Below are 20106 nucleotides of genomic sequence, written 5' to 3' on the forward strand. Positions count from 1 at the left end.
CAGACCAGGGATCGAACCTGTGTCCCCTGCACTGGCAGGCAGATTCTTATCCACTGTGTCACCAGGGAAGCCCTATGTCTTATGTTTTTTATTACACAACATGTAAGTTAAGTTTACTGCAGGGTTGTCATGTGAAATGCGCATGTCTTTAACATATGCAAGTCAGAATGTCACCATTGACAGCACTTGGCTTTTCATACCACCTTGATGACTTTGCTTTTATGCCTGTGTTCATAATCCCTCTGGTTTAGATATAGGTCAAGTTTGTTCACAGTCAGGCCATTCCTTTCCCAAGACAGAAGAGTGTTCTCTCCTATGGACTTTATGCTCTACCCTTTTCATCTATTAGATGATGCATCATAGCTGGATAAACATCTTCTAAAATTTCTTCATTTTTTAAGATTTGCCAGCATGATATAGAAAAGTGTATATTAAGGTTTTGTCTTAAGTTTCATTTAGAAATGAATCTTGCCCTATCTTGCCACAGTTATCTGATATTGTCTCTATTTATAATTTTTTTAAAAAACCTGTTTTAACTCATTGCAATTGCTGCAATCATTCCGGATTTCCTGTCAACTTTATTGCCTTGGGGTATATGAATAGGGTATTTCCAGAGAGATGTCTGAGGTCAGTAACTTTTAATTTTAATGAAGGGTGTGCTTCCTCTGTATAACTGATGGAGAAACATTATTTTTAGGCAGAAATAGCAATTCAGTGTGCTTAGCTCACAATTTATTACCATCTCAGTACATAGGGTGATCGGGGAAGTAGTCTGTCCTTATTTCACAGGAGCTGAAATTGTGCTGGTGCCATGAGAGTTTAGACATCGATGAATAAGGTAATCTGTCCCAGAAATGCGGTGGCAGAGAATTAAGTAAGATATTCTCTGTGTGGTTAAGACTTGTTGGATAAGGCCTTCAAGGTAGGAAAGAAATGAATGAGACTGACGTGGGAATGCAGTGGTCAGGCAGGCAAAAAATGGACTTGAGTAAAAATTCCTGGGTCCAAGTCCCAGTTTAGGATTTTAGTAGCTGTGTGAAAATGGGATTTTCTCTCTCATCTATAAAATAAGGTTATCAATACTTGTACCAGAGAGTGGTTCTAAAGATGAAATAGCATGTACATACAGAGGCCCCATGTACCACAGAACATTAGCAGTGGAAAGGTTTCTGTTTGAGCAACTGAACCTTCAGTGTCAAGCTGCCTTCAACCTGGTTCAGTAGAAAATCAGCAATTTCACAGGTGATAAGAAGCATCAAATCTAGACATAAAATTTCAAAAGTTGGCTTAGTAGAAATCATAGTACATAAAAACCACTTATCTGTTTATAATCTGCACTATGAGATTTAAGTGTAGAAGAAACGGTGGTACCTGTTAGACATAAATGACAATGACCAGGAATCTTCTTTATTTACAAATTGATAAATGATTTATTGGGTTTTTTCAATTAAAGAAGTGTTTATTGTTGATATGAATAAATACTTTTATTCATAGTTAATTGTGAAACTAATTCATGTATTAATGAAAGTAAGTAAAGCAGAGAGAGAAAATTGCTCAATTACTCAAATGCTACCAGAAATCAATAAATATAAGTAACATGTGAAAGGATAGTCTTTCAGAATTTCTCTATGTATATGTCAACATACCTGTATCTATTCATATAAAATTATTCTTTTTACAAATAAAACATCCAACTATACATAATGATTTGTAACGTGTTTTTAACACAATATGTGCTCATGTCAATAAAGATCTATATTCTGTATTGATATACAGATCATTCTGTTTATGTCAACATAGAGCTGTAATTCCATTTTTAATGGCTGTCATGGTGATCATCATGTGTTAGACAGCCTATTGTTAGACATTTAGATTGTTTGCAATAAGTTTTTCCTACTATAAACAGTGCTGTGTTGAATTTCTGTGCATTTATATTTTTACATACTCTTCAATTATTTTCTTAGGATAAGTTACTCAAAGTAGATTTAAGGGGATGCACAATAAAAATAAAAAGTTTGCCAGATTGCCTTCTAGAAAAACTGTTTAGATTTAAACATAAATGGAAATTTTTTAAGTTTCTATAAAGTATGGAGCTTTAATTAAATTAATTAAATTAATTAAAGCCTATTTCTATAAAAAGCAATAATAGTAAATAGTAAAAAAAAAAACCCACTTATTTTTTAAAAAGTGCCACTAAAGTTAGTGTTATCTCAAAGTTATCTTTCCAAGGAAAATGAATGACTATATTTTGAACACAATTAAGAGAATTCCCAATCATGGAGGGAAAAGTTAATAATTACATATCACCTCCCTTAGACACAATGTAGATCAAATAATGGGAAGTGGACTTTGAAACCATGAGTAAGTACTGAGACTTTATATCATGGAATCTCAATGTTTTCATTGGGGGAAGAGACAGAAATCTGTTCCACATCCCCATTTTACAGATAATCACCCTGAGATCGAGGAAGCTGAAGCAATTTGCTTATAGTTATACCCATACTTAAGAGTAATTAATTTTTGCACAATCATAAGTCACATATGAAAAAGTATTCAAATTTTGTTATCAAAAATTACTTTGTGAAGATTACAAAGGTAAGAGCCATAAAAATTCAATATCATTTAGTGTAACAGATAACGACAGTGAACATAGATACTAGTGAATCCACAGAAAACCACTGTTGTTTTCTCTGGAGAAAAAAATGAAAATTAATCAGGATTTAATTAAAGTGGACAGCATCCTGAAGGGAATAACAAGGACAGAAGTTACTTATGTGAATGTCAAATGCAAAGAGATATTATACGTCTCTTTTTTTAGTTAAGGCAGAAATTGCCTCAAAAGAGCAAAACGGGGCTTCCCTGGTGGCGCAGTGGTTGAGAGTCCGCCTGCCGATGCAGGGGACACGGGTTCGTGCCCCGGTCTGGGAAGATCCCACATGCCGCGGAGCGGCTGGGCCCGTGAGCCATGGCCGCTGGGCCTGTGCGTCCGGAGCCTGTGCTCCGCAACGGGAGAGGCCACAACAGTGAGAGGCCCACATACCGCAAAAAAAAAAAAAAAAAAAAAAAGAGCAAAACGGTAGCGAATCATCATTCTATAGGAGAAAATAGAGACAAAGACAGCAGCCAGCAATGTTTTTAATTAAGAGGAGAAAGATATTTTAGAAAAGTGAATGAAACAATTTAGACATTTGTCCTCCCTCCGGCCATACGTAATAGTACTTAATAGCACCATCACCCCCTTGTTTAGGAGGGTGGTGCTACCGTGTGATCTATAGGGTGATGCTCTATAGGGCAAACCCTTTCATACTGAGTTGTTCCTTTAGCACTGAGACTGAGTTTCCATCAATCCCCACCACAATCTCAGCTTATACAGAAGGAGACGTTTTCAAGATGGGCAGCTTGGGGTTAACAGTGGAGTCTTTGAACAGGTGAAAATTGAAGATGAACAATTGAAAAAGCTGAAAAATTGAAATTGACCCTCCTGAGGGTCAGATAGATACCTTAAGGGACAGGATAAACATTGTGTTCTAATCAGCTCAGCCTCCAGCCAGCCGTGGGGATCCACTCTCCTTTCAGAGGATTTAATTAGCTTCCCTCCTGGTGTGCACCAGGTGGGATTTCACTCTCAAATTAATTCACCTTTTAAAACACTTAGCCTGCTTCTTTCTTTCTCTGCATATTTTGTTTTTCGGCCACCATTTCTTATAAAATCTATGATTAATCTCAATACCTAGACACTATTATATTTAATGCTCTCTTGGGCCATTTAGAAATAAGTTAATAATGTTAAGTAATCATAAATAGTTTTTTTTTTCAGGTACATAATACATGTGAATGGAGAAATTAAGCATAAACCATTGGAGATATGGAGACCAAGTCAAAACTTTCACCATCTGTGCTCCTTGGGGTGGGGCGGGGAGGGTGAGGAGGATACATGCAGCCACTCTCATGAACTATTAGATAGTCCTACATGCTCCGCATGGGTCTCAGTCCCATGGAATGCAAGAAGGTACAGAATCATATTTCTTTTTATTACAGAACCTTTTATACTTATTGTACAAAATTATTCTCACAGTAATATTGAAAGAACGGAAAAGTTCTTAGCGTCCTCCATTTGCAAGGGAAGGAAGGCTCAGCGTGGTATTGACGAAACTTGGCCTCTGTTCATAGGTGCCAATAGAAACGCAGAGACAGAGTTTTGGGTGAAATAGAAAAGAATACTGTATTGCATTGCCAGGCAAAGGGGGCTGCAGCAGGCAAATGCCCTCAGAACTGTGTCTCCCACCCTGGAGGGGGTAGTGAGGAGCTTTATAGTGTTCAAGGAGCAGAGCGTGATCAGCTCGTGGACATTTTTCTGATTGGCTGGTGGTGAGGTCAGTGGGAGTCAGCATCATCAACCTTCTGGTTCCAACCGGTCCGGGGTGTCCATGCTCGTGGGCAGCATCCAGTTAACTTCTTCTACCTGGTGAGGGTTTCAGTATCTGCAAAACAGCTTAAAGGATGTGGCTCAGAGTAGCATCTAGAGCCCTTGAGGAAGAACTAGAGGTCCTTGACTTTAATGGTTAAAGTATTTTTCTTTTGTCTTACTTGACTGTTTTCCTTTCTTCCTGTATTTTCTCACTTCTCTGATTAAACTTATTCTTTGACTAAGGTTTTCTTACAGACAAAAGGCAGGGGGAGGACATGGAGGCGGGTGTCTATTCTGGGAAGGCCTCATAGGGTCCTGCTCGGTTACAGTGGTAGTGAGTTTACCAGCAACTAGTTAGTAGCAGAACTGGAACTACATATTCTTTCCCCTCTTCAATTATGTGGCAGGTAGATGACCATCCAATTGGATATAATAGCTGCAGAAAAGACCCTTGAGTCATTTTCCAAGGAGAGCCTCCAGTGGGGCTCTGGGGAAGCTCTTCCCTACAGTGGCTTCCTGAAGGGCATATCAGTCCAGCAAATTTTCAGTTTTAGTTATTGAAGAGCCTCTTGTAATTGACTCATTCTCTTTTATTTTTAAATTTCAATCTGATAATCATAATTGATTTAAATTTCTCTCCCAACTCTTGCCCTTGGCACAGCAGGCTGCATTTGTAAGTCTTAGAGAGTAACAAACTTGGAGAGGTTATCAATTCCTTCAGTCCCATCTTTCCCCTTTTATAAAAATACATTGTAGCAACTTTTCCAACATACTGAAATAAAATTGATAATATAACCTATTTCCTGAATAATTTTTTTCAAGTTCTGCATACTATAACTCTAATATCTGCCAATATTGTCTAATAAATCAATAAGTTGTTCAATTTATGAACTCAGTTTTCACCCTAGAAGATACAATGGAACAGCTGATACCTGTCCCATTAAGTAACGCCCCCTCTCCTAAGGGCAACAGCTGTAAAGGCTGATTATTAAGTAACTGGCATCAGTGAAGTGATTTCCAAAATGGTGACTAGCTCTTGTTAAATTCCAAATGAAACAAAGTATAATCTTTTCTTAATATACAGCAGTTACATTCCTGGAACAATCAACATATGTTAAAACGTGCAAAGAATACTTGGTTCGTATGTAAAAACCTGAGTAAGGCGCTAGGCTTGGATAATAGTGTCCTGTAGAACATTTGAAAAGTATGTGGAATGAAAGACAAATATTCATCGTATGGGGCCATCTCACACATTGCAAGATAATGTTCCATCCTTGGTCCAGCCCATAAATGTCCACTGCGATGTCCATATTATTGTGACAAGGCATCCCAATGAATTTCCAAATTTCCTCCAAGTAGCAATAACACCTTAGCTGAGAACCACTGTTTGAGAGACTTGGAGAGGAAGGGGATATGGTCTACCTTCTCCTCGCCCTCCTTCCTTTATACTCTTGCTGTGATTTGGCAGGCAGGAGTGGAGGTAATACCTCTTGTGGCAGGGTTGCAGCTCCTTCATACTGCTGAGCCATCTTGTTGGTTACATGCTCAGAATCTTTAGATGGAGTCTGCCACTGTCCTCCTGGGGTAGAACCCTTTACTCCAAACTTTGAGGAACTTCTGTGTGACTGGAGGACTATTATTTTAGGTTGATTCCCCCCCTACCCCCACAATGACAGCTTCACACAAAATCCATCTCCTGTTCTGAGTCCTTGGGAGTTCTACTGTCCCTATCTCCTTTCCCCACTAAAGTCCCACTTCTGAGACCACTCCATCCCATTTCTACCCAGTGCTCTTTCCCCCGCTCAAGGAGTACATGCTTCAGAAGTAAACTGAAGGCTAAGATTGGGAAATCAGATGCTGGTCTTGCTTTTTTTACAATTTTTAAAGCAATTCTTTTGGGAGCCTCCTCTCTTGACCTCAAAAAGGAGAAACTAGCTGAATACTGTCTTACAACTCATTACAGAATGGGTAGCTTACTGGGCATAATCACCAGTTTGTCTGTATACCACAATGTAGAAATGTTCACTGCAAGCAAACAGGTGAAAATATAGGAGTGTTTCAAAGTTATGAAATGCATTGTCTCCTTCCAGAATTGAGCCAGTGCATATTTATTCACTTTGGCTATCGATATTTCTTCTTATCCATAACTACATAAGAGTAATTTAGAAGAACATATCTGGAAGATATGTGGGCATAAAAAGATCAGGATTCCACTGAATAATCTGAACAGCCAACTGGTAGAGAATTTTGGACATTGTAGTGATTACTGATAATCATGTAGGAGAACCCTGATAAGGCACAATGGTGATAAATAAAATCATGTCAGGAATACATGACTTAACAAATTAAGTCTCTCCCTTAATACCAAACGTGGAAGGAATTCTGGTAAACCATGTGTGAGCAAGGAGAGTCGGAAAGTGAAGAGAAGTTAGTAATTGCAAGGCTAAATGTCCTGTAAGAAACTAAGGCAAGTCCTCAGAATGCACAGATGAGTTATCTTGATCTTAAGAGTGAGACCAAATACCAAACCCTATAGCACTGCATTGCCCTGCCTACCCTCTAGCCCCTGCTAACACCCCTCTCTTCCTCACTTTCTGGGTTTTACACCCTCTGACCTACTTAGAGTACCTAGACTGCTCCTTCTCACCACAGGGCCTTTGCACCTGAAGCTTCTTCTGTCCAGGACTAAACTGAATTTACCCTCCTCTGCTCCTAGCCAGCTCCTGGCCATATTTTAGAGCTGAACAGACTCTCCTAAAAAAAAAAAGGTCAGTTCCCTCTGTTAGAAAATTGTGTAATTTTGTAAATATCTCTTTTTTCCCCCCAAGATGAAAGTCCCATTTGTTCATGTGTGCCCTGATGACCCCTTTATGTCTAATTCAGTACCCCGCTTAATAGGAACTTTAAAATACTCAAATAAGTGAGTGAATGAATAAACAAATTTTATCTATGATTGTATAGCTAGCAGGTAAGTACAAAAACTCAAGCCCACTTCCATAAAATTCAAGTTCATATCTGCTCTGATCATAAGACACTGCCTCTCACAGAAGAAGGAAAGAAGTTTCCAAACTTGTCAGGAAATTCATTAGGTATTTTTCTAACATTACGATTTACATATAAATAACATTTTATTTGATTTATTTAAATAAATTTATTTACAATTATTTAATTTTAATTAATTAAATGTTTTAAATTTTTTTAACAAAATAAAAACATTTCACCTTAAAACAAGGAGATAAAGATAAAAAAGATAAAAGATAAAAAAGCCTTTCCACTTAAAAAATAAATCTTACAATAAGTAGTGTTAGTGTTAAATTAACACTAGATTTCTCAGAATGACATAGATACAATTTTCTAGTTTGTGTCAGATCAAGGGTGTGTCACAAGAGATATCAGAAATACATACAAAAAATCAAACCAATGATTTTATCTTTCTATTGATATTTGTTAGCCAACAAATAAGACGCTTTGAGCGAAACAATGTTCTTTAGAATATATATATAAAATCAAAAGACAAAAAATTGATTAAATGTAACGATTCCATTCCAATTCCCTTCACTGATTCTGTATATTTCTAAAATAATATTAAAAGCAGCTGTAGTTAGGGGAAGCAAGAGGCTCTTTATAAAGTCCCTACTTCATCAAAAGGCTCCCTTTGGCTTTCCCACACCGCGGATTTAAATGTCTGGAGATTTTTTCGTGGAGAGGAGGGTGGGGTACATGTAGGAGAGAGAATCTTTTCACTTGCTCCCTGGTTACAGTTCAGCTCTATGTGTCTTAGAAAGACGATCAGATATTCTCAGCTTTCTACAACCTATTTTAAAAGGCAGCCTAGTCCAGGGGACTAGGCAGTGGGAAGAGTCAATTTAAGGTGCAAAGAATAAAGGGGTGCATAGTCTGTAGAGAACTTAAACACAATTCTAAAACCAACTAAGAGTCCTGTGCTCTTTCTCATCCCTGTACAGCTTCTCAGTGATGAAATGTTCCCCCTACCCATTTGAGCAGGCTACTCTTTAAGGAGTGTTTCTTCCCAGAAGACTCACAACCTTATAGAAGTCAGATGTGTTCCAATGGAAACCATCCATAATGAGTCCTCTGAAAATGAAAACCCAGTGTATTTTTTTTTTTAAATACTGGGCTGGGTGGGTGAGAATTTAGCTTAAGAGAGATATGGGGGTGGGGAGCCCTGAGTGCCAGGAAGAGCGCTGCTTGATTCAAGGGTCTTTCCTGGGGCTTCCCTGGTGGTGCAGTGGTTGAGAGTCCGCCTGCCGATGCAGGGGACACGGGTTCGTGCCCCGGTCTGGGAAGATCCCACGTGCCGCACAGCGGCTGGGCCCGTGAGCCATGGCCGCTGGGCCTGCGCGTCCAGAGCCTGTGCTCCGCAATGGGAGAGGCCACAACAGTGAGGGGCCCGAGTGCCGAAAAAAAAGAGAGTCTTTCCTTTCTGAGCCTGTCCTTTCTGATGGGCCCTCTTGAGTGGTGTGTGAGGCTTCCCCGGTCTTTTCCTTTCTGCTGGGCACACACTGATGTGGTGAACCCACTCTGGACTTGGGAATCGTCTGAAATGAGGATCTGCTCTATTCTAATTCTTCAGGGAACACGCCGCTGCTCTGTCTTCTGAGTTGGTCTTTATTTTCCCAAATGCTAGCCTGCCTTTTATAATTTGATTCTCAAGGAGGATTATATTTACTATGTCATTTGGAAATAGACTTGTGGGCATTCTCACGTTAGGATCAGCAACCGACGTGAGTGTCCTTTTCTCTCCTTTTTCATTTGTCCAGTTGGCATACTTTTGCTTTCAATTACAAAAGTAATTGTTGAAAATTTGGGAAGCACACAGACACACAAAGAAAATAAAATTCTCCTGGAAGCCCAGTGCCTAGTGATAATTATTGTTAACATTTTGATATATGCTTTTCTGAGCTTTTTTTCCTGTGCTCAGTGTATTAATATTTAAGACATCAGTGAAACAAAATTGAGATCATACATAAAAAAAAAAAGACTCTGCCAAGAATTGAGCCAAAGCAAAAATTACTGTTTTCTTCCCTTTCTTCTCCAGTCGTTGTTTAGAGTCCTCTCACCTGGCCTTCTGTGGGGTGACTGTGACCAACTCTTTGCTGGTCTCTTTATTCCTGACCACGCCCACTCTTACATGTCATGCACTCAAGATGCCTCTTCATAAAGCGTGTGTCTAGCTATAGGGCTCACGTGCTCAAAAATCTCCAGAGTCGAATTCTAGCTAGTAAATTCCTAGAGGTCATGGGTGGTGTCTAAGACATTTTTAGTCACCACAGGACTTGGTTCATGGTGGTGAATGGAGTAGTCACTTGCTAAATTTTGCCTGAATTATTTAAAAATTCAGCCAGTAAATCTTCTATGAAATTTTCTTTAAATGACTGTCCTATAATAAGGTATGTTCCACGAATTTGCATCATTTATTCAACACATGCTTTTTTTTTTTTTTTGGCGGTACGTGGGCCTCTCACTTTTGTGGCCTCTCCCGTTGCGGAGCACAGGCTCCGGACGCACAGGCTCAGCGGCCATGGCTCACGGGCCCAGCCACTCCGCGGCATGTGGGATCTTCCCGGACCGGGGCACAAATCTGTGTCCCCTGCATCGGCAGGCGGACTCTCAACCACTGCACCACCAGGGAAGCCCAACACATACTTACTGATCATTTAGTATGAGTTACGTAGGCATTTGCTGTGATTAATAATTTTCTGTCTAAAATCTGCCTTTCCTTGAGCAATATGCACATTTAGAAATTTTTTTTTTGACAAAAGAAACAGGAAGACAAAAAATGCCTATTTCAAGTATCATGTTTAGGCTTCACATCTATCATTGTTCATCTCAAAAGAGAGCAATGCATGGGTCATAATCTGCTTTAGTGTGTGAGTTTTTAAGTAGACTTGAAACCAAGTATATAAGATCTGGCAGATAAAAGACCATTCATGCTAAATAAAAGTAGAAAAAATGAAAGGTTGGCTACTATTTCTGTGTGTTATTCGCAAATGGTGATTTTTTCCAATGATTAGATATTTGGCCACAGTTAAGATTCATGGATGTCAGTGTGTGTTTGTGTAAGAGTGTGGGTATGAGTGGTGTGTGTGTGCATGCTATGTGTACTGTGTAATGTCAGATAAGAATGTAGGAAGAAGGAAAAAAGGAGATGTGCAAACTCATGGATAGAAGCACCATAACCATCATTAAGCTACACATAAGTGGGCTTCCCTGGTGGCACAGTGGTTGAGAGTCTGCCTGCCGATGCAGGGGACATGGGTTTGTGCCCTGGTCCGGGAAGATCCCATATGCCGCGGAGCGGCTAGGCACGTGAGCCATGGCCACTGAGCCTGTGCGTCCGGAAAGTTACACATAAGTGACTTCCCTCCCTCCTCACCAGATCTGTTAATTTTGTGGCAAGAGGTTTACCCATGAGAACTCAGTTGTGTAATGTTTGCCATCCAGATGCAGTCATTATATGCTATTCTTTAAATTAAACCAAAGGGGAGCTCAGAATTCTTGTAGCAACTCTGCCTTGGAAGGAATGCAACCATTGTATGTGCAGCTTCTGGGAGCAGTCTTGCCTTTTGGAACAACTCTTGGGTCTATATCACATATACATGCTCTTGACTGCAGAGGTGCAAGCTGTGTGACTAGGTCTCTGCCGCTAGCCCTGACAAAGTCTGGGGGCTCTGAGGTGGGAATTCCTAAAGGAACCTCAACTCAGGGCAGGAACAAATGATCAAACAAAGCACTGTGCTCTATCATTTCATCAGTCTGGGACTCTCAAAAAAGGAATTGTATTGTTAATGAGCAATCTTAACTCAGATCTCTGCAAAACTGACCACCTAAACTAGTGCTTCCCACCCCCCACCCCACCCCCACCCACCCCCTGGGTCTCTATCTTGCTTTCCCTGCTTCATTTCTTTCAGGGCAATGTCTCCATCTGATAACTCTATGTGTTGATCTGTTTATTTTGCTTACAGCCTGCTTTTCTAATGGAATGTAAGTCCTAGGAGGGTGGGAACTTTTACTGACGTTTTCACTATTGTATCAAGTATCTGGGACAGTGCCTGGCCCAGAGTAGATCCTCATACATATTTTCTGAAGGAATCCATGAAGGAATGGACAAAAAATATGAATTAATGACTCTTTTCAACTGTGTTTTGTCACTGCTCTCCCCAGCTTTTTGCTTTTAATTAGAGTTGCTTAATGACTGATTTTGAACCTCTCAGCAACTTCACTGATTCCCTGATTTTTGAAAAAGAAAATATAAGTCAATATCTACATAATACATGCCTAGAGATAACAGGAAATAAGAGTTTCTCTGACATGCTTACAAACTGGGTCAAACAAGAGCTTATAAGTAATTAATTGCTGAGATAACTGGCAAGGGGTCAGCTTACAGGCGCAAGCCTGAGGCTTGGTCAGATTGCCATCTCTTGTAGTCTGGTCTCCTGCAATGTCACAGACAATCTGTCATCACAGAGCAGGTGGCCAGGCAGGACTGTGGGTGTGGATATGGTGACCATGTCAGTTGCTAACTACAGCCTGCACTGCAGCTAGGAGGAGATGATAGCTATTAAGTTGCAATTTGCACTGGACAGGGGCCAAAGTGTTTACCCTATAACCCAAACCCATCTTTTGTCCACATAGGCCAGTCCCCCTATAGGGGACAGTATGTGTTTTATTAATTCATCTACTATGAACCAAAAACTGCTCTAGATGCTGGGGTCTGACAGTTCAAAAAGAGAGACAGAGGCCTTGCAGTCTTGGACTTGGCTTTCTTGATCATCTGTTCCAATCGGCTCATCTATCTTTGTCAGGTCAATTACAATACCCACCTGTGTCTCTTAGAGACTTAATTTCCAATAGAGCCATCCTTAAACATTTCTAAGTTTTCTTAAATTTCCAAGAGGCATCTCCATTTTTATATTCTGTTAAATACCAATGTTCAATGCAGCAGCAGAATAGAAACAGCATTATGGCAGATGTAAGGGGACTTTTTTCACTTGTCTTTACCACTAATTAGCCCTTTGATCCTAGGCCCATGGTTCTCGGCTCTGGCTGAACCTAGAACCAACCAGGGAACTTAAAAAAATGCCAGTACCCATACTCCACTTCAGACCAGTGGGAACAAAATCTCCAAGAGTGGACCTGGGCTTCAGTATTATTTTGAAACAACACAACTGATATGTATGTACAGCTAGTATTGGGCAAATCTCTTTGTACTTTCTCAACTTGTAAAATGAAGGTAATCATAATTCCCTCCTTAGCTCATAAGGATTTCTTATCTAAAATTTCGGTTGTAGATGTCAAACAATTTTAATAAATAATTTTAATATCTACACAACTAACATTATTTTGGGTCTACACTCAGAAATTCTTAAACAAATCCAAAGATGGCTAAGACTTTTGTGGGACAGGATAACATTTTAAAAGAAAGGGAAAATAGTATGTAGTTTCTGAACTTTTCTTACTCGTAATTGCTACAGACTCTTTAGGTCACGCTATGTAAGATTCTGAATTTTTAAAGAAACAAGAGCATATAGCTTCATTACTTCCAGACACTTCCAGTGGTAGCAGAATCAGCAGCATTAAAACCATGGATTAAGACATCCATAAATTCAGTCCATTTTCCCCTTACGTATCTTGGTTATGACCATTTTCAAGGGCGACTGTCCAGGTACTGTGGTCACCACTAAAACACTGGCAGTTCTCAGAAGATTCTAATCAGTGACCAGCAACTGAAGATGTAGTGAGAGAGCTATATATCATAGACAATGCAAAAGAAAAGAGATTTACTGAAAAACCTAAAGTACAATCTCTCAGGGACGTTGCTTCAGCACTGGATTGTAGGGAACAACTTCCTGGTACAGAGGACCCCAGGGACTTCGTCTTGAATCACTATTGAGGGAGTCCTTGAATCAATGTTGAGTTTGTGCAAACTTAGTAAAAAAGTTTCTGTCCTCTAGATAAGGTCCCCTGTTAAGAAAACTAATGTGACAAACAAAATCTTCCTCGGAGTGGAATTTGTTTAAAATGGCTCTATTGGAAATTAAACCCTCAGATTATAATAGAGAGGGGATCATAGGAAAAGAGGAACATATAGGAAAAGAAATACTGTGATCCAGCAAGAATGCGGTACCCCCTTTATTGATCACATAAGCACACTCTGTACTTACAAAATCAGAAAGTGCACAAGCAGCTTCTTTCATTACAGAGAGGGAAAGTACTCTCGTACTGTAGGGGCATCCACTTTCCTGGATTACTCATTGTATAGAATTCTGCATAACAAAAACCTTAGCATAATCATTATTAGTAATGACATGGCCTGATTATGTTGAACCCAATTACATAGAGTATTTTTTACTTTGTGGGTATCATTTTTATGGAAATTTACCAATAATAACAACATTGAGTAATTACTATGATCAGGAACTACGTCAAGCACATTATATACATTTTATACTTTTCATAATTTCTTGAAGGCGATTTGTGATCTAGGTTTTCCAGACAAAGGTATTGTGACACACAAAGGTTAAAAAACTTCCCAAGGTCATACAGCCAGAGGTGAGATTCAAACCCAGATAGTATGACTCCAAAGCCTTAATTCTTAGCCAGTCTCTGTTCTTTTCTGACCCACTAGTTGATCTAGATAATGATTCTGCCATTGAGTTACTGACTGGTAACTTCACCACTGATAAGGTTTTGGGGTACAAACTAATGTCCTCAATGTTCTAAGGGGCAGAAACGGAAAATGAAAGTGTCAGGATTTTGCACAAGCCCAACTGTTGACTGTAAGTTCCTCAAATGCAGAAGTGAAGACCTCTGGTGTCCAAAGACTGTGACAAATTCAGAGGAAGTGGGTGACTTTACAGTGACAGAGCACTGAGGAAGGATGGGTTATAACTTTGAGTCCACCGGGAAGGCTGATTCCACCCAAGAGCAGGGCCACTCCCTACATGGGGTTCAACTGGTCAAAACAAAACAGAGAAGCAAAAATTTAATTTCAGGAGCAAGACCCCAGGGAGGAGGAAAGGTAGCACTTAGAAGTCACCAAGAATTCCCACAGTCACGCTTGAAGCAAACCCAGGATCCAATAAGCAGCAGTCAAAACCTGGCCCAGCGGTTCCCCTGAGGTTCCTGGGTATGGGAAAATAGCTAATGCTAAGCTCCACTCTCTTGCTGGCCAGGCTGCAGATGCTATAATGCTTTCTTCTTATGTAGAAATCAGTATCAGACTGAACCCATGAAGGAAAAGGTAGGTGAGTGGTGAAGACGGGCAGAGTAGGAAATGAGGTGGGAATAAACTAGAGCTATATTAACACACTGAAGGAGCTCCAAGAAATGAAAAAACAAAACAAACAACGATGGTACCTCTGACCTAAGTAATTCAAAGTACTGTAAAAGTGAAAGGAATTACAACGAAGTACTTGTTTTCCCCATGATGAAAAAGTGTTGACTGTTTTAATACAATATTAAGTATTAAAAGTAGGGGTCTTCCCTGGTGGCGCAGTGGTTGGGAGTCTGCCTGCCAATGCAGGGGACACGGGTTCGAGCCCTGGGCTGGGAGGATCCTACATGCCGCGCAGCAACTGGGCCCGTGAGCCACAACTGCTGAGCCTGCGTGTCTGGAGCCTGTGCTCCGCAGCGGGAGGGGCCGTGACGGTGAGAGGCCCGCGCACCACGATGAAGGGTGGCCCCCACTCGCCACAACTAGAGAAAGCCCTCGCACAGAAACGAAGACCCAACACAGCCAAAAATAAATAAATAAATAAATATAAATAAGTAAATTAAAAAAAAAACAAAAACACATACCAAATTCTAAATGGATTAAAGATTCAAAAGTAATAAATAAATAGATAAATAAGCTGAAAGAAAATACAGGTGATTGTTTAATCTAAGGATGGATAGGGAATTAAAGATAAGGTAAAATAGATTCAAAAAAAAAAAGGAAGATTTGGGGTACCCCCGATCACATGTCTAATTTTTCTGTAGACTGGCCTAATTCACAATATTTTCATTTGGTTTGAAAATGAGTTTGCTAAAAGGATCCCCTGAAGGTTTCCAGGAAAATAGTTCATGAAAATCTGAAGCACCTTTAGAATATATCAACTCTTAGTGACATCCCTGTGGAGTCTGCAAAATGGTCATGCCAACTGCTTTGTCTAGATAACAGTGGAGGCCCATAACTGATTCTTAAGTCCAAAGGAAAGAATGGCAATCAATATGCAAGAATAAATGAGGAAATAGTGTTGCCATTGGAATGTAAATCACCACCTTCCTACATACAATATTTTTTCTTCCCAAAGTCAGAGCCTGTAGCAACCTGTTTCCTTACCTAGAGCTTTGTGCCGGTGATGTAGCCTTTGATAATTCTTGTAATAAGAATCCAGTCATGTATGACATTTAGGAGGGAGCAAAGGGTTTGATTTCCCTCGGGGCCCTGGAACCCTTATAAAAATGCCTTTAATGAGAAATGAAAGGAAAAAAAAATTAGGGGGTCAGAAATTGAGCCAAATCAAAAATGGTGCCAAATCACTAGGTACTAGGCTACCTTTTAATTATTCTAGGTAATAGAGAAAACTACTTCATGTAGTTTGTTGTCCTCAAATATCCAAATTAACCTATATATCAGTCTAAATTGGAAAAAAAAAAAGAGGAATAAAGAGAACCAAGATGTCATCTTAATGCCTTCTCAGCTGCCGACAAGATGGATTTTGGGCACCACTGGAATATAGACATTTAAGAACAGGGCTTTTATCACTCCATGTCACAAGCATGCTTACACTTTCAAGAAAATCTGTGCTTTCACTGAGTGGTCCATAATAGCAATAACAGGCCTCACCCTTTCTACAAAATCCGTTCCAATGAGATGTAGTCCACTCACATTTTCATTTAGCTCTTCCATTCAATCCCTTCAGTTAGCTTTGTCCTATTTCCTATGGGTGGAGTCTTTAGTTATATGCTTTTCTCAGTGTCATTTACAAAGCAGCCACTTGTCTCTCCAAGCCCCTTTCCTTGAGTGTGAGCCAAATGTCTGCCTCTCACACTCTCTTGAAGTCAGGACCCTACGTAATTTTTGGCTGAGGACATACGCTAACAGAGAGGTGGTGACCTGCATCTCCCCTCATGTCATTCTGTTCACACCCATTAGTCAGTGCAGTCTAACAAAAAGTTTGCGTGGAGAGTGGCTTCCAAGAAAGTTTAATTCATTGCAGAGGAAAGGAAAATATTCTTAGGGAAGAATGATTCCTGGGAATATACAAGACAAGAAGAGTTTCCTCCGTCAAGCTGAGTGTCCACAACCACTGAGATGATGTACCAAGCCCCTGCTCATTAAAGAGCAGTTCTCATTCAGAAAGCATCACCATCACTTGTGAGTTTGCTAGAAAGGCAGATAACAGGCCTGTTTCACATCTACTGCATAAGAAACTGCAATCTCCAGGTGATTCATATATGCATTCATGTTTGAGGAGCATTGGCCAAGAACATGGTTCTCAGCTTTGGTTACACATAGGCACCAACCAGGGAAACTTAAAAATAATTACTGATGCCCAGGTCCCACCCCCAGAGATTCCAAGCTACTCTGTCTGGGGTGTGGCCTAAGCGCTGGGATTTTTTAAATGCTCCCCAGAAGATTCTGAGGTGCAGTCGGAGGTTGAGAGCCACTGGGAAAGAGGCAGAGGAGGGCTACTTTTCCCACCCCCCTGCTCTTTGCCTTATAGTCAAACAGTGGGATTCCTGGAGTCCGAATCTCTCTTTTCCTGTGGCCTGGCTGCCCAGAGCTGCGCTGTAAGTACGGGGGAAAACTCTATTAAGAAACAACTTTCTGTCTAGTACTTTGGTCTCCCTCCCACTCTCACCCTCCACGTAGCTGCCCCTGATGCCCCACACTTTAGCAAACCACACCAGGGGCGAACATCAACTCGTACTTTAAAAATACAAACTTGGAGTCCACCTTGAGAGCTACGTCAGAGTCTCAAGATAGGACGCTACAATCCGCATTTTTAACTAGCTTCCCAGGTGTGTCTGATGTGCAGTCAGGACTGTGAACTCCACAGCAGGTCTAGCCTTTCATCCTGCCAAGTCATTAAGGATTTGTAAGGATGAATGAGCTGTCAGGAGAGCAAGGGCCTGGTGCAATGCTCCTTTATTAATTATGGCGAAGTGATGTATTGGCAATGATAATGCTTCTCTTGGAAAGGGCAATGAATGGTTCGTCGATTGCTGCATTAGATCTTTCCCAACTTAACCTTAATGCTCAGCTTTTACTCTTCTCTGTAGTTTTAAAAGCTGCAGGGCTTTCACATTAAGCAGCCTCTTGGTCTTTATTCCCAAGTGAGCTGCAATCTTTGAGGGAAATACCAAAAGGGAGAATCTTTTGGAGTTCTTGGCTGGGGAATTAACAATCCCCCACCCCCACCCCCCCGCAATCCTTATCTGCTTGTGTCAGCAGCTCCTAGCCAGCGTATTGCTGTGCAGGTCTGATAAGTAGGAAAAACACGGAGTGAGGATTTCAGAGAAAATCATTGATACATCCCCGGATCCCTCTGCTAAAAGAAAGCTTCCTTTAGCGGGGGGATTGAAAGTGGAGGAAGAAAGATATATCTGGCTGAACAATCTCAGAGGTGAGAAACGGGTGGGCGAGCCGGTGTGGCGGTTCTGTCTGTGGGTGAGGGGAGGAAGGTGGCAAAGAAAAGTTGCAGCGTCGGTCTGCGCGTGTACTCCATGGGCTTGGGCGCCGGGGAAAGCGCTAGCGTGCGGCCGGGACGCACTGCGGGGCCGAGAGCCGGGAGGACGTCGAAAACCCTTCTCCGCGGCCGAGGCTGGGAGGCTGGAATTGCTCCCCGCCCGTCCGGAGCTCCAGAAACGCGCCGGCTCCACTCGCCCGCGGTGGCCAAGGCCGCCGGGGTGGGGGCGCGCGGGGGGCCGGGGCGCCGGCGGCGGCGGGGCGGAGCGCGCGTGAGAGCGAGTGCGAGGCTGCGGGCGGCGGGCTGGCGGGCGAGTGTGCGCGGGAGGAAGGGAGGGAGGGGAGCGGAGCGCGCGCGCCGCCCGGGCCCCGGCCCTCCCAGCCTCCCGGCCTCCGCGCTGCCTCCCGCCCGCGCGCACCGGCTGCCTGCCGCCGCCGACGCTCCTGCTCGCGCCGGCGCTGCACGGGAGCTTGCCCGCCGCCGCCCGCTTTGTGCTTCCCCCCGAAGATGGGAGCGACCTTTCCCAGTTCGGGAGCTATTTAAAAGGAGGGAGTGCGCCGTCTTTCCTACTAGCGTGGAGGAACGGGGGAAGGATCCAGCCGCACTCCCCCAAACCAGGTAGGATCTTCGGAAGGGCAGCAGAAAGGATTTGGTCAGATACCGCCAACTGTTTTCCATTTGTTCAGAAGGCTACACTTCCCTCCGCTTTGGAAAAGGACCAGCTCCTAAATTGCGTGTGTATGTGTGTGTGTCCCCACCCATTTTGTGGGGGTGTCCGCGCTTCTCGGGGAGTGAAATTGCTCTGGCTGGTGCGTCTGGGCGTTGAGGGTGCCCGCCTGCCAGTGCCGGCTGCCGGAGCAAGAAAGGGCTGCTGAGGAGAGATGCTGCACCCTGCACCGCGCTGGGCTTAAGGATTCAGGGCGCGAAGAGCGAAGTCCACCCGGAATGCAGCGCTGCTGGGGATCCAGGCGTCCCCATCTACTGGGCTCTGCTCCGCGGTCACCCCTCCTCCCGGTAATCCCTGGGGTCTTCCCCAAGGCCACACTCGCGAGTCTCCTCTTTTCCGGCCAGCCCTGGGTGCTCCTTCAGCATCGACTGCGGAGAGGAGGGAGGTGTGGCCGGGGCGGGGGGACAGGCAAGGGAGAGAAGCGGCGGGGGAGTGGGCTGCAGGGTCCCAGTCTCTGGGCACGCAGCCCGAGTGTGCGTTGGGGATCCTGCGCGCCGAGGCATCTTTCCCCAGGACATTCGAAGGGAACTTTGCCGCTGCATTGTCTGCCTCTGCAGCTTCGCTGGCTCTTGGGGAAATGGTCTGTGTTCTGAGACGTGAGGATATCCTTCTTGGATCCTCCTTAATGAAGAAGAGGGAGGTCTTACGGGTGGACGGTAGGCTACAGAAACCAAATCCACCCAGGCGATGCTTTTAAAAATATAGTATGTGTGCCTCCGTGGTTTTTCAAATCCCCCTTCCCTTATGAATTGTGTTGACTGATGAATGGCTTGGGCTGGCAATTCGTATTTCCCTCTCCAGACAAAGTGGCAATGGTTGGGTTGGGAGCAGAGTGATCAAATTTAACAAAGAATTTTGTGAAGAAAGCAATGTGCGTGGTGTCCGCAGTCGCTGGAAAGAAAGTCCTGCTTTGCACTAGGTATTTGTTTAACCCCTCTTTGCCTGGCTCCCTTGCTGGCGCTGTCTACTGCTAGTCAGCCACTAGTGGTTGTGAATATAACAATACAAACTTTGTCCTGCTGGAGGTGTAAAGACTAAAAAAAGAAAGAAAAAAAAAGGATATCAGTAGGAGGTGAAGTGGAAGAATCTTTTTTAAAAATGACGGATGTAAAGACAGTACAGGCATCCCTATCATGGAGGAGCTAGTAGAGTAGGTGGAGAGTCTGATCAGATCTGGTTAAAGGCACAGCTTGGGTCTCTCCAAACAGGAGCAACTGAACATCCACAGTTTAGCATCTGTGTGAAGATTTCCTAAGGGAAATGGGGAGCAACCA

At 42.4% G+C, this 20106-nt stretch overlaps 1 protein-coding gene across 3 annotated transcripts in view; it reads left to right on the forward strand.

Annotated features, from left to right (window-relative positions):
* Nucleotides 1-18639: 18639 nt before the first annotated feature.
* The window catches only part of SLC8A1 (solute carrier family 8 member A1), a 346526-nt gene continuing 345059 nt past the window's right edge, over nucleotides 18640-20106 (forward strand). For 2 of the 3 annotated variants that reach the window (XM_081253599.1, XM_081253597.1), the window contains exon 1: nucleotides 19039-19119. In XM_081253599.1, the coding sequence (XP_081109725.1) occupies nucleotides 19051-19119 (69 nt within the window). In that variant the 5' untranslated portion in view covers nucleotides 19039-19050. Of the gene's footprint in view, nucleotides 18724-19038; nucleotides 19120-20106 lie in introns of those variants that run through there. The other variant, XM_081253598.1, reaches the window with a different exon arrangement.

The sequence above is a fragment of the Mesoplodon bidens genome (genome assembly GCF_964165515.1).
Source record: "Mesoplodon bidens genome assembly, chromosome: 14".
Classification (NCBI taxonomy): Eukaryota; Metazoa; Chordata; class Mammalia; order Artiodactyla; family Ziphiidae; genus Mesoplodon; species Mesoplodon bidens.